The sequence below is a fragment of the Hipposideros armiger genome, unplaced genomic scaffold, assembly GCF_001890085.2.
Source record: "Hipposideros armiger isolate ML-2016 unplaced genomic scaffold, ASM189008v1 scaffold_9, whole genome shotgun sequence".
NCBI lineage: Eukaryota > Metazoa > Chordata > Mammalia > Chiroptera > Hipposideridae > Hipposideros > Hipposideros armiger.
In genome coordinates this window covers 2,176,505-2,188,700 of record NW_017731359.1, presented here as the reverse complement: position 1 = coordinate 2,188,700, position 12,196 = coordinate 2,176,505, and the positions used below count along the sequence as shown (strand labels likewise).

The 12,196-nt window shown below is 50.0% G+C and overlaps 1 protein-coding gene across 1 annotated transcript; it reads right to left on the bottom strand.

Moving 5' to 3' along the window:
* Positions 1 to 11,519: 11,519 nt before the first annotated feature.
* On the bottom strand, positions 11,520 to 12,010 carry LOC109388745 (protamine-like). The gene is made up of 2 exons (XM_019653733.1): positions 11,939 to 12,010; positions 11,520 to 11,846 (listed from the first exon to the last, which is right to left on the bottom strand). The coding sequence occupies exons 1-2, from the start codon at positions 12,008 to 12,010 to the stop codon at positions 11,520 to 11,522; spliced, it is 399 nt and encodes a 132-aa protein (XP_019509278.1).
* Between the last annotated feature and the right edge of the window lie 186 nt (positions 12,011 to 12,196).

Here is a 12,196-nt window from a genome sequence, read left to right as displayed (position 1 = left end):
GGGCGAAGGCTTAGCCTCCCTGGTCTCCTGGGGAAGGGGGTCAGATGGGTCTAGATTAAGGATGGATTGGAAGGCTGCAGTTTAGAATGAAAAGGATCAGATGCTGTGATTATCAACATTAGGAAAAGGGAAATGCTAACAGACTCAAGGAGAATATATTAAAGGAGTTTGATACAGCTCAGTATGTGACCATGATGCCACATGGAGGAAGTGAGACTTCACGAGAGAGATAAGGTGAAAAAAAGACAAGTTACTATGACTTTCAAGCAGGGGTTTTTGGTTTGTTTGTTTGTTTGTTTTTTCCAAAACGATATAAAACAGCCCCCGACCTAAACAAGGCAGGGGCTCATGGCATTGTTGAATGGCAAAGGTGTGTCAGGCAACTATCTGAAAAGCAAAGTAGACAGAATAGGTAGTTTTTTCACCTGGAAAGCTCTAGAATCCAAAAGGGTGGGGATGGGGTGGGGGTGTCGGGGAAGTATATGGCTCTTTCTTCAAATTCCAGGAAATAGAGTGTTCGCATCTATGATGGAATAGCTTATTTAGGTCATTCTTTGTATAATTTTGAATTGAAAGGATCTACTTTATTTGGGTCATAATTTTCTATGTCCTTGTGGAAATTTGGCCAAAACTTAGAGGCAGGAGAGTGATGACTGTCTCAGTTTTCCAGGGTTTAAGGGGTTCCTGGGATACAGTTTTAAACCTAGGACAGTCCTGGGCAAACTGGGACCAATTGGTCACTGTAGGGGGAGGCCTAGTCTAGTCTAGATAGAAATAACAAGAGAACTCACCCCTGTCCTGCTCCATCAAACAACAACACACACACACATTCATTTTCTTCTCGTCCCCTCCCACCTCTCATTTCTTTCTCTCAATCTTCCTTGATCCATTGATAAGAGGGACCACTCCAAGACTAATGTGAGCATGTGTGACTCTACTTGGACTTAGAGCTAGCAGAGTACAACTAAATTGAACAGTGGGCTTTAGTTGCCCCTGGGGGGAAAAGGAGGGGAGAAAAAAAATGTTCATCCTTGCTGCTTCTACCCCTACTCCCCACTTCCCTTATTTGGTGGGGAGAGGGAGAGTCCATCAGTGCCACAAGTGTACTTTCAGCCCTTTGGATGAAAGATAGATATCTGATACCCCTCTCCGTTAACAAAATACGTCACTCTGACAAGACTCCCGGCTCAGAGTTATTTTTGCAGCATTATGTAATTGGATTGCCCAGTCAGGAGTACTTCCTTAACAAGGCTTTCAGCAAGCCCTCTGTGTGGGCCTGGCTAGTGCTGACCAGTTACACATACTGGCTTCAGCCCTGGTCAGCCCAGCTAAACACTGCAAAGAGACAGACATCAGACCACACCGCTGACCTGACCACTACATCCCCTTGCTACCGCCCCCTCGCCCCCCTCCCCCCCCCCCACAGGAGTGCTTCAGTGCCTGATGGCACATTGGGGAGGCCACAGTTGGTGGAAGACTCTCCCATAGCCAAACCTCAGTAGGGACAAAGCAGGCTTTTTCCTTCTGAGGGGGCTGCAGGCCTGCTGCCACATATACCCTTCCCTGCCCCCCCCTCCCGGCCAGGAGACCCTCCAAAGGCCAGCCATTTGGATGTTGCTGCCCTCTCCCCAATTTTCTGTATTTCCTCATATTTGTTCATGAGTAATTGGTCATCTGATCATCCCTTCCTGTTAGCCCTGCTGACTCATAGAAGTTAGGAACATGTCTGAGCTTCAGACAGTAAGAAAATTACAAAGAAAAACAACAAAAAAAAGGCCTGGTATGAACTTCCCCCGGTATAGCCAGCACAGGCCTGCAAATCCAGGGGTACACTGGGCAATTGCTTAAATTGTTTCAGGGGTGATATAATAGCATGTGTCTGTCATCTTGGGGGCTTGTTCACATTGTTGTATTTCTTTGTCATGTCTGTCTTTTGGCCTTTCGGAAACATGTCATGACTTTCAGTGGCATATCTCCTCGCCCTGAATCCGGCCCTGAGTCCATATCAAAACCAGAGCACCTTTCCCAGAATATTTTTCTTTCCCTCCCCTCAGCCCATCTGTGCTGCATCTCTCTCTTTTATTTTCCCTTAGGTCCTTGGTTGTCCTGACCTTGACAAGAGGCAGTGTGCTAGAAATAGGCTTAAAGCCAGATGGACCTGGGTTCGAATTCCAGCTGAGCCACTTAATAGCTGCCTGATCTTAATCTCTGAATCTGACATAAGACTAATAATACCAGTTTCCCAAGGTCACTGGGAGAATTGAATACAATTACATGTAAGTTACATACAGGTGTCAGGGAACTAACACATAGTAGGTGCTTAATAAATGTAGGGCCTTCGGGGAGGGAGGAAGAGAAAAGGGCCAGTTTGCCAGACTCTTAAGCGCTAACCCCCATCTCCTTTACTACATCACCGATCTCCTGCAGTGATGCCCTTTTTAAGGGTGCTGAGTTGAATCTCACCATCATTGGTGGGAGGAGGAGGCGGGACATGAGAGAGAAGAAAGAGGGGTTCTTGCTCTCAGGCTCTCAGCACAGAGTGCCAGGGATAGAGAACCCCATGGCCGTTCCTTTTGGGGAACCTTCCCTGCCTGAAAACCTGGTCCCCACCTGCCCCCTTACAGTCAGGGTTTCCTTGCTGAACACTAAGTTCAATGCGTTAGTTTTTTGGTTTTGCCTGCGCCAAGTTGCAGGGGCCGCCAAGTACCCAGAGCAAAGGGACGAGGGACAAATGTGGTTTCTCCCAGCGTCCAGGTGTGTGAACCTCGAGTCTTTGACATAAAGGAGGGTTCACTCCACTTCACAGCAGGAACTAGTTGGAACCCACAGGTTAGGGATCCCAAGGGCAAACTAAGGTCCAAACAGCCACAGGCAAAATAATGCGGGAGCCGAGGCAGGAGAGATTGCCTGAAGGTGGGGGTGGCGGTGGGGAGAGCCGAGCACCCAAGGCACCTCTTGCTGAAGTGCACAAATGTCCAAAGCATGGTGGCTTATGGTGGCTGCACCTGGAGGTGGGAAGGGCGGGGTGGAGGACAGCCTGTGGGAGCTCGCACCACTCTTCCAGTTGGCAGGAAGCCCTTCCCTGAAGACTGTAAGTTTAACCTTTAGCATTCAAGTGTCGGGGCTTAAGTGTCGTTGTGAGCAAATCTTCCTGCTGCAGCGTTCCCAGACTGCGGGAAGAGGGGTCGACACAAATCTGCCCGCTTTCCTTTTCCTTCCCAGACGAAAGGAGAAGGGAGGGAGACATGCAGAACCAAACACGCAGACACAGGCGCTCCTTGAGTAGGCCCCTCACTAACCTTGAACATCCATTCCCACCTCCTTGGACAGCCCGTTTTCTGGCCGGTTTCAGTGGCCATCAGGGCCCCAGGGGTCTCTCCACTCCCAGCTCTCCCCGGGGCTGCAGGGTGCAGAACAGCCTCTGGCCCCAGGCCTCAGCCAGGAGCGGCTGCCTGGGAACTCTGGCCCCAGGTCCTCCTGCAGTTGGATTCAGGGCCCCCAACAGACCCTGCCCGTCGACACTGCACCCCCACTTGGTGCCCTGCAGGACGCTGTTGGAGCACCTGTGTCCTGAAAGAAGCCGGGAAGCCGGGTGAGGGCGGTGAAAAGTGAATCGAACCACGAGCGACCGGGTGGAAGAGTGGGAAGTGAGCTGGAGGCAGGCGCTGGGCCCGGGCAGCTCGGGTCACCGGCTGGAGGTGCGCCCGCCGCGGTGCCCAACCCTTCCCAGGTGGCTGCTGGGGCCAGCCCCTCGGCCTGATGGTTTTTCTGGGGAACGCCCCGCAGGGACTCACTGGGTGCTGAAATTGCTCCGCCAGGGGTGATTTTCCCGCCCAGCGGAGGGGCCATGGGGCCACCCGGTGCGCGCACCTGTGAGGGGCGCCCGGGTACCCGTGCTGCGGTTCTGCGCTGGCTTAAATTCTCCAGTCGCCCTCGCTAGGGGCCTGAGCGCTCGGGCTTACTCTCGAGAGCCCCGAGACAGCGGGAGAGTCAGGGTTTCCCGAAATGGGACTGGATGTGCCAGGCTAGGGACGCGCGCCCTGACTGAGTGAGCGAGCTGTGGTCAGTGTCTCGGGAAACCGTCGGGATCCCTGAGGTTCTGGATCTTTGGGAGGAGGGAACAGCGCCTGGTCTCTAAAACGCCCAGCCCTGGAGGCAGGAGAGCAGCCAAGAAAAGGGTGCGCGCCTGGGCCGAATAGACTGGCGTCGAACGTCCCTGCTGCCCCGCTGAGCCCTGAAATTAAACTGGGAGGCGGCCGCGCCCACAGGGGGCCACTGCCCTGCCCGCTGCCCTGGCACAGTCTGGGTCCGCAGGACATCCGGCAGAGAGCTCAGTTTACTGGATCCCCAGCCCGCGCGCCCCGGGCCTGGCGTGCACCGTATCCTCGGAGCCCGCGGGGCTGCGCCCTGCCCTCCGCCCACCAGCCTTAACCAAGCGATGGCCCCAAATTTCGTGCCATCCGCGTGCAGGAAGACCGGGTTTGCCCTTTTCTCTATTTCTAAGAATGGGAAACAAACGAATTAGAAATTTTTTGCTGTGGAAAAATATCTGTTCGATGTCGTTTAGTGCTTAAATTGTCCTTGGAATTTTTTTCCAGCTTCATTAGAAAAGAAAAAGAAAGTTGATGCACGCCCCAAACCTTGTTTCTCTTTAAACCGTCCCCTTAGACGTGCAGTCGGTTATCGCAGATGTTTTCTGGGGCGAAGAGAGCGAAATGGAGGGGGAGGGAGGATGAGGACTGGGAATCTCTCATTTTAAATCCCATTACTGGCTTTGAGGACAGGCACAAAAAATCAGGAAAAGATAGTTCGTCCCCCACTGATTTCCTTCACTTCAAAGATTTCCCTCGCCCCTTAAATCAGAAATATTATGGCGCTAGGTATTTCTCAAGGAAAAAAATGCACATGTTTCTTCAGAATATGTACACGGTATAGGTTCCTTTTTACACTTCTCAGCAAAAAAAAAGGGGGGGGTGTGAGGTGGGTGGGTGGATAAGGCACTCAATTCCCTGGCTATTAAACAAGCCATGCCTGCAAGAAATGCAGGCATGGGGGGGGGGGTGCTCAGCCGCGCATCCCTCCATTAGCGCACGCCTGCGTGGCTGTGTATCAACAATGCACGTGCTACGGTGGGCACCTACCTACTCCCCACACCCGCCCTAGCGGGCTCTGCGTAAATGGGCGCCAGGTCTCAGTTGCCCGCTTACAGCCCTGCTCCCAAGCCCACTGCCCGTGCCTCTCAAGGATCCCTTTTTCTGCCTCCAGCTGGCAAGTCAGGAGCCTGGATCGTTTCCCCCCAAGTTCTGCTCTTACAAATCCCTAAAGCGAACGTAGCTGGACCCAGGGTCTCCTGCCCTCGAGTTGTTCACTTTGTTGCGTTGTGATGAGGTCAGTTCCCTCTCTTCTTCACCCACCCCAGGCTTTAGATGTAGTGCAAACTTCTGATACCAAGTCACCAAAAGGGAAGCCAGCGCTTGCCAGTGGCGCGGGCGGTGCAGAACCCAGAAGAGCCACCAGCTCCGAGGCGCCTCCTGTCCCAAGGTTGGATTTCAGATTTCCATTGCAAAGGAGCCGAGGAAACTGGGAATGTGACTCAAACCCTGGAACTGACTAATTGCCCTGCATTTTCAGAATGCGCCATGTATTCGAAATGAAGGGCAGCTTTATCACTTGGAACTCTTTCAAGGACCCGGGCGCTCCAAGTTTGGGGCTAATTCATTAAAGGTTTTACTTCTGAGAAATGGAGTCGGGGTAGAATGAAAGAATGAAACATACCCACAATCCATGTACTGGGATGGCACTCAAGAGTAGGTTGTGGTCTCTTTTGAATCGGGAGTTCAAAAGGGAGAAAAAAAAAAAAAGCTTGTTCCCTCCCCGTTGCCCCAGGGATGAAACCTCTCTAGATTCGAGCGGCCAATTTGGTTTGATTTCCGCGGTTTGGAGGCTCTGGTGGGGTTAGGGGGCGGCAGGGCTCGGAAGACAGACCTCAGCTGCCTTCTGGACCAGCTGGTCCGCTCTTGGCCCTGGAAGCAGAAGCTGAAATAGGGGTGATTCGCCCTGACTCTGGAAGCTGGCGGGAGCGTCTGGGGAGCGCATCGCTGAGCTGCCCCGGCGGTACCCTACACGCCTAGTCTGTGGACCGCTTCCCTTGCTCATCTCCCTGTCAACTCTCAGCACCCCCCACCTGCCTCCTGTCCCTCAGGGATCTAGTTCCCCTTTCTGTCTGTCATTTCGAGCTAGTTCTGTTCCTACCCCAAACTCTTTTTTCTTGGAGTAACTTTCCAAAAGAACTGTCGTTGTCCTCAAGTCCAACCTTGTGGGGGGTGAATTGGGGAAGCTCATTTTCAATTAAAGCCCCGTTGTGTGGACACCGTGTATGCGCCCTTAGAGTCCCCGGAACATCACCTGGGCACTGAGACCCACAACCTAGGGTGCCTCGCCGCGCAGCACCAAAACAAAAGGGGACCTCAGACGCTTTGCTCTTTTCCAGTGAAACACCTCAGAAACAAATCTGAATTTGTTTTTTGGTTATCTTTCAGGCATGAAAAATATTTTGACAAAAGTATTCTCCAGGATCCCTGAGTTGGAGTGGGGGATGTGGGGGGAGACAAAGCTTTTGACAGAGAACGTGGACACAAAACAAGAAGCTGCATGTAATGGACACCACTGTGTACATCCGCTCACGGCTGTGAAGAGCATGACCAAAGTCTGAGGGGCTGGCGCCAACATCCAAATTCCCCCATCCTGTCGAGGGCACCCCTGTTTTCCTCAAACGGGGAGCATTTTTTACCCAGCCTCAGCTGCTCACCCTCTGGTGCATTAAGAGCAAACTTTGTGATTTGGTGGTTGAGGCTCGGGGCACAGTGGTTTAACCGTAGGACAGAGCTGCGGATGGAGCAATTGTGGATGCTCAGAATAACCTCACCCGCACCCCTAGGAGAAAGGGGAACTGTTCGATTTGTCTGGGGGTCAGGAGGTGGATTGGGGGCTGGGGTAGGGAACGGATGGATGGAGCGCCAAGTGCCGCGCCTGGCTGCCTCTCCCTCCTGTTTCTCCCACCCTACCTCATCTTCTGCCATTTCCAGAGGCAGGAGAAAGGTGATCTCGGACTTGACCCCTAAATCACAGCTGCTGGTGGCTGCACCTCGCTCTGGGACGAGCGCAGCCCCTTCCCTGGGCTCGCGCAGCTTAACCCTTTCATCCCCGCACGCTCAGAGGCCGGCGGCAGCGGCGCCTCTGACCCCGGCACCGCGAGCAGCCCGCCTCCTCCGCGAGGCACCTTGGATCCCACGAGGAGACCACAAAAGGGCGAGACTGCGGGGCGCTGCGAACCTGGGGCACGGGGAGGGCGGCCCGGAGCGCTGCCGGGGAGCCGGAGGAAGAGCCGGAGTTAGCGGAACGAAGAGGGATGTTTGGATCGTGTTAACTAGCCAGACAGATGCACTTCGGCATGTCTGCATTTATGGAATCCATATGTTGTCGTGGCAAATGAAAGGACAGTAACACGTACATACAATAGACTTAGAATAACAATACACATTCAAAAAGGGACCGGCGCATTCTTCACCCTGCAGCCTTTCTCTTAGATCCAGCTCTAGAGTTTGCACGGAGAGGCGTCCTTTCAACCCCCCCTGCCTCCACACGGGGTTTTCTTTTTTTCTTCCTCCTCCCCCTACTTTTGCTTTTTCTGTCCCTCAAACCCCCAGCAGAAGAAAACCTAGGGCCCAGAAGCTAGGCTCTTTGGAAGTAAGATCTCCTAAGATCTTATTCCCCTTAAGACTGGCCCATTGCACCTTGGACCAAATGTAATAGCTGCTCCTAGTGCAGCCCCAGATGCTAAAAATCGCCGGGGAGCAGATTCTCACTCAAATTCAACATCTACATCTTCATCATCAAACCAGCACTTCTATGTTATATTTGCAAAAAAAGTAGCTTCAAACAGATTTGGAAAGAAAATCCCCCAGCGAGAGAGCACACATACCGCTCTGTACAGTACCTGCACTCATGTACACCTTGTATATTTGTGTGCACATATATATTCACGCACACACAGGGATGCAAACACATCTAAAGTCATTCAAATGTATATTTATGTACCCATTTATGCATATATCTTTGTGTTTATATATGTATATATCCATTCCTTTGAGCAAGAGGCAGAGAAATATACACATCAATGCAATATTTAGCCTACATTCCACTTTCTTTCCCTACTGTAAATATCTTCAAAACAGATTGGTCTAAAATTTTCTGCCCTCTTGCCAACTAAATGAAGGCTTTAGATTCTGAATTTCTTGGTTCCTTTTTTTCCCCCCATTTTGTACATAAAATAACCCACATAGATGCTGGATTATCGCCGAAGCATAATTCAATCATACAAGCTTGGTACCTCTCCTCCTTATAACGAATTCACTCAGTAAAATTAGCATAAGTATTTACCAGATTAAGCTGACATTTTCCTATATTGCTACATGAAATACATTTATATCTAGAATTTCCCCCAAATAGCCTATACCCGTGGAGATACTGACTTCTTCCGCACCATTCTGTATAAAAAACAAGCTACAAGTTCACTTCTAGTACTATTTACATTCTTAAAAGAAATTAAATACATAGCATTGAAGTGAGTTTTCAAGATCTACAAGGAGAAATTTAATTCTGCTTCATATTAAAAAAAAACTAACAGATTTATGCAGATTCATGAAGACAGATAAATAGGAAGTAAATATACTCCTGAGGGTCTGAATAATTTTCCTTACCTGATGTATTATGGAAAAATTCAGAATTTACCAGTCTTCCATCAGTCAGCTACTTTTTACGCTGACCTGCCCTTTGGACTGAAAGGGAAAAAAAAACATATTAACTGTTGCCAATGAAAAATTTAAAATAATAATCAGAAACCGGACAAACTGAAGGTAAAAATATACAATGGCTACAATCAAGATAAATATTTATTTAATCAAAGTAGAAGTTGTGTTTGGACTGTAGGAATGTTTCATCCTGCCCTTAAAAAAAAAAAATCAAGAAAGAAAAAAGCCAGAGACTTTGCAGGCTCCTGGACAGTTCCCATTGTCCAGGGCTATCGAGAGCCCAGAATGGCATTAACCTCACAAAAGACACATTGTGCAGGGGACAAAAAAAAGCCCCTTCTTTGACAATAACTTTTAGCTTTTTTATTTTTAGAAAATGACAAAGGTTTTGCAAGCACTGACTGGTGAAACCTGTAGCAAGCCAGGCTGGACTTGGCTTTTATTGATCAACTGTCCCGCATGGAAAAGCAGCCAGGAAAAGTTTGAATGGCAATCAGGATTTGGCTCCTGGAGAGGAAACCCCCGATTTTTCTAAATGTATTTTCTTTCTTTTTTCCCCTAAATAAAACAGCATTATTCCCAGAGTGAATTCACAAGGATTAGATGAGGTAACCCTGCAAAATCCTAAACCGGTTTTCTCCCCCTAGTCTTGACTAAGAAGCTGCATGCTCTTAAGAGCACTGGAAAAATCTCTCAAAATGAAGAATTCTTTTCCAATCAAACAGATTTCCCGATTAATTCCCAAATTCCTTCTACACTAAATAATCCATCTAGGCTGGGGCAAAAAAAAATTTTTTTTTTCCTAAGAAAAGTAAGTTTTAGTGTGCGCTCTCTACCTGATGTTACAGGGTGCACCAATAATGCCTTCAGAAACAAAAACGTTGGTTTTACATTTATTTGCAGATCACTTAAAGTGCAAATTGCATTTTATTTTATTCCAGACATTGTAATTTCAATGGTACTAGTTCATATTTAGAACTTACATAAATACACACTTGTCATTAAAAAAAATCTATTGCAGTAGCAGTGACGCTTATGCTAGGATTGAAAAGGGGGAGAAGAGAGGAGAGAGAGAGAGAGAGAGAGAGAGAGAGAGACAGACTCGTGTTCTTTCTGCGTTTGTTTGCTTGCTTTTTGGAGGTATCGTACACCCGCCTAAATGATGGCTTTGATGTACTGGGAATCGGTACAGTAGCAGGGTCCCTGGTGCTGTCTTTGATTCCAGGGATCTCCTTTGGGCTCTTGGTGGGATGTACTGCTCCCAGTCTTTATCTGAAATCCATCCTCTCATTTCAAGCCCTTTGGCTTCGAGACTCTGCTCCAAACTCTTGGAGGTAGCTGTAAGACTTTTTTTTTTTTGGCATTAAGGAAGGGGTATGTAATTTCCCCCCTTTCTCCACTCTAGACCTTTCCTCGCTATTTAAATATATTGGCTTTCTTTCTTACGAATTTAGTCTGAAATTATTTTTCACTGCCTTTATTACATCCCTGCTTTTGATGGCAAAATAGCTTCCTGTGTTTTGAAAACATCTGCTTTCCAGGTTTTACACGAGAAAATTGATTTTACTTTTCTCTTAAGTCCAGAAAGGTAGAAAGTTGGACTTGTTTCCAAGTGCAACTTTTCCTTTTCTTGTCTTTCCTTAAGTTACCCCCTTTCAGTTCTGATTCACTTTCCCCCCTTTATTTCTTCTAATCATCACTCCTCTCTTCCCCTCTCCTTCTAAAGAACCAGAGAAGATTGATTGCATCTTATTTCAGAAGACAAAATTAACATATTATATATATATATATACATATATATATATATATTTGTCTAGTCTATGGTACGTGTTAAAGTTTTCTCCATATTTTCTTTATTTGTCCTCTGATTTGAGGGGAGGTAATTTTCCTCCTTTAAAAAAAAATCTCAGATTTGCAATTTAAAGTGGCCTCTATTCGAAGTCTGCTGCTTCTCTGTTCTTTCACTTAAATCTTTGCTTTAAGCTGTCCCACTCCATTATCGCCCCCCTTACTCCTCGCTTCTTTGAAGATGCTCTCTTCTTATTTAATTTAAACATTGGTGCATTTGCCAAAAAAAAAAAAGAAGAAAAGAAATAAAAAGAAAGGGGAAAAGAACAAGAAAGAAGGAAGAAAAAAAAAGAAAGAAAAAATATTTAAAAAATATCTTATCCAGGTTCCTATTGTTGCTTCTCTGCATTTAACTTCTCGGTGTGTGTGTGTGTGTGTGTGTGTGTGTGTGTGTGTATGTATGTATGTGTGTGTTTTTTAATACATGCATAAACTTTTCGTGCCTCCTTCCCTCTTCCTGGGCTCTTCTCCCATCCTCTCTTCCTGCTCTCCTCGCCCTGCTCATCACTTTCCCCTGGTTTTTTTTTTTTTTTCTCTCTCTCCCTTCCTCCCCTCTGCCTCCCTCCACCTCCCCCTTTTCTTTTTTGCTGAATCTTATTGATCCAGAAGGTGGCTAATTAGCCCTTCCCGTCGTGCCTGGGTAATGAAGCACATGCGCACTGAATTAATCACAGCCATTTTTTGCAGGAAACTAATTAGCAGAATAAAGATCCAAAGACTTTTTTTTCTTTTCACTCATCAGCTCCCACTTCCAGCGCGTCCCCTCCGACCGCTGCAGCCGCCGCCGCCGCCGCCTCCTCCTCCTCCTCCTCCCGGCCGCAGCCGCCGCCGCCGCCGCCTGCTTTGCATCCCAATTACAGCCTAGAGCCGCTGCCGCCGCCGCCGCCGCTTCTCCTCCGTGGCCCCTGCCCGCTCCGGGGGCTGTAAACTCCCCGCCAACCATGCTGCTCGGCGGCAGCGGCGGCGGCGGCTCCGGCTCCCCGGCTGCGGCCGCCTCCCGCCCCGGGCTCCGCCGAGCGCGCTCCAGCTCCGCCGCCGCCGCCGCCGCCGCCAGCAGCGCGTCCTCCGCCGCCGCCGACCCCCGCCAGCCGCCGCTGCTGCCTTGATGGGCTCCGCGGCCCGAGCGCCTCTTTTCGGGATTAAAAGCGCCGCCAGCTCCCGCCGCCGCCGCCGCCGCCAGCAGCGCCGCTGCAGCCGCCGCCGCCGGAGAAGCAACCGCGTAAGTGGCAACTTTTCCCTCTTTTTTTTTTTTTTCCCGCCGCCGCCGCCGCCGCCGCCGCCTGCTCCTCCTCCTCCTCCCGCCGCCACCGCCCGGACGCGGGGCTCCTCGGGGCGCCCGGGCTGCTTTGCATGGGGCTCGTCCTGCCCCCTCCCGGCTCCCGCGCCCGGCCGCCGCCGCCGCCCGCGCTCCCCGCGCCCGCGCCCTGCTCGCTCGCTGCGTCCCGCTCGCCTTCCCCCTGCGCCAAACTTTCTCTTTCTCTTCTTCTTCCTCCTCCTCCCGCCGCCGCCGAGCCCGGGCCGCCCCCTCCTCCACGGCA

Coding starts and splice junctions, on each gene's coding strand:
- LOC109388745 (XM_019653733.1), bottom strand. CDS start 12,010: ATGCAAAGCAGCCCGGGCGCCCCGAGGAGCCCCGCGTCCGGGCGGTGG. Junction 11,847..11,938: donor GGGAGGAGGAGGAGGAGCAG/GCGGCGGCGGCG, acceptor CGGCGGCTGCAG/CGGCGCTGCTGGCGGCGGCG.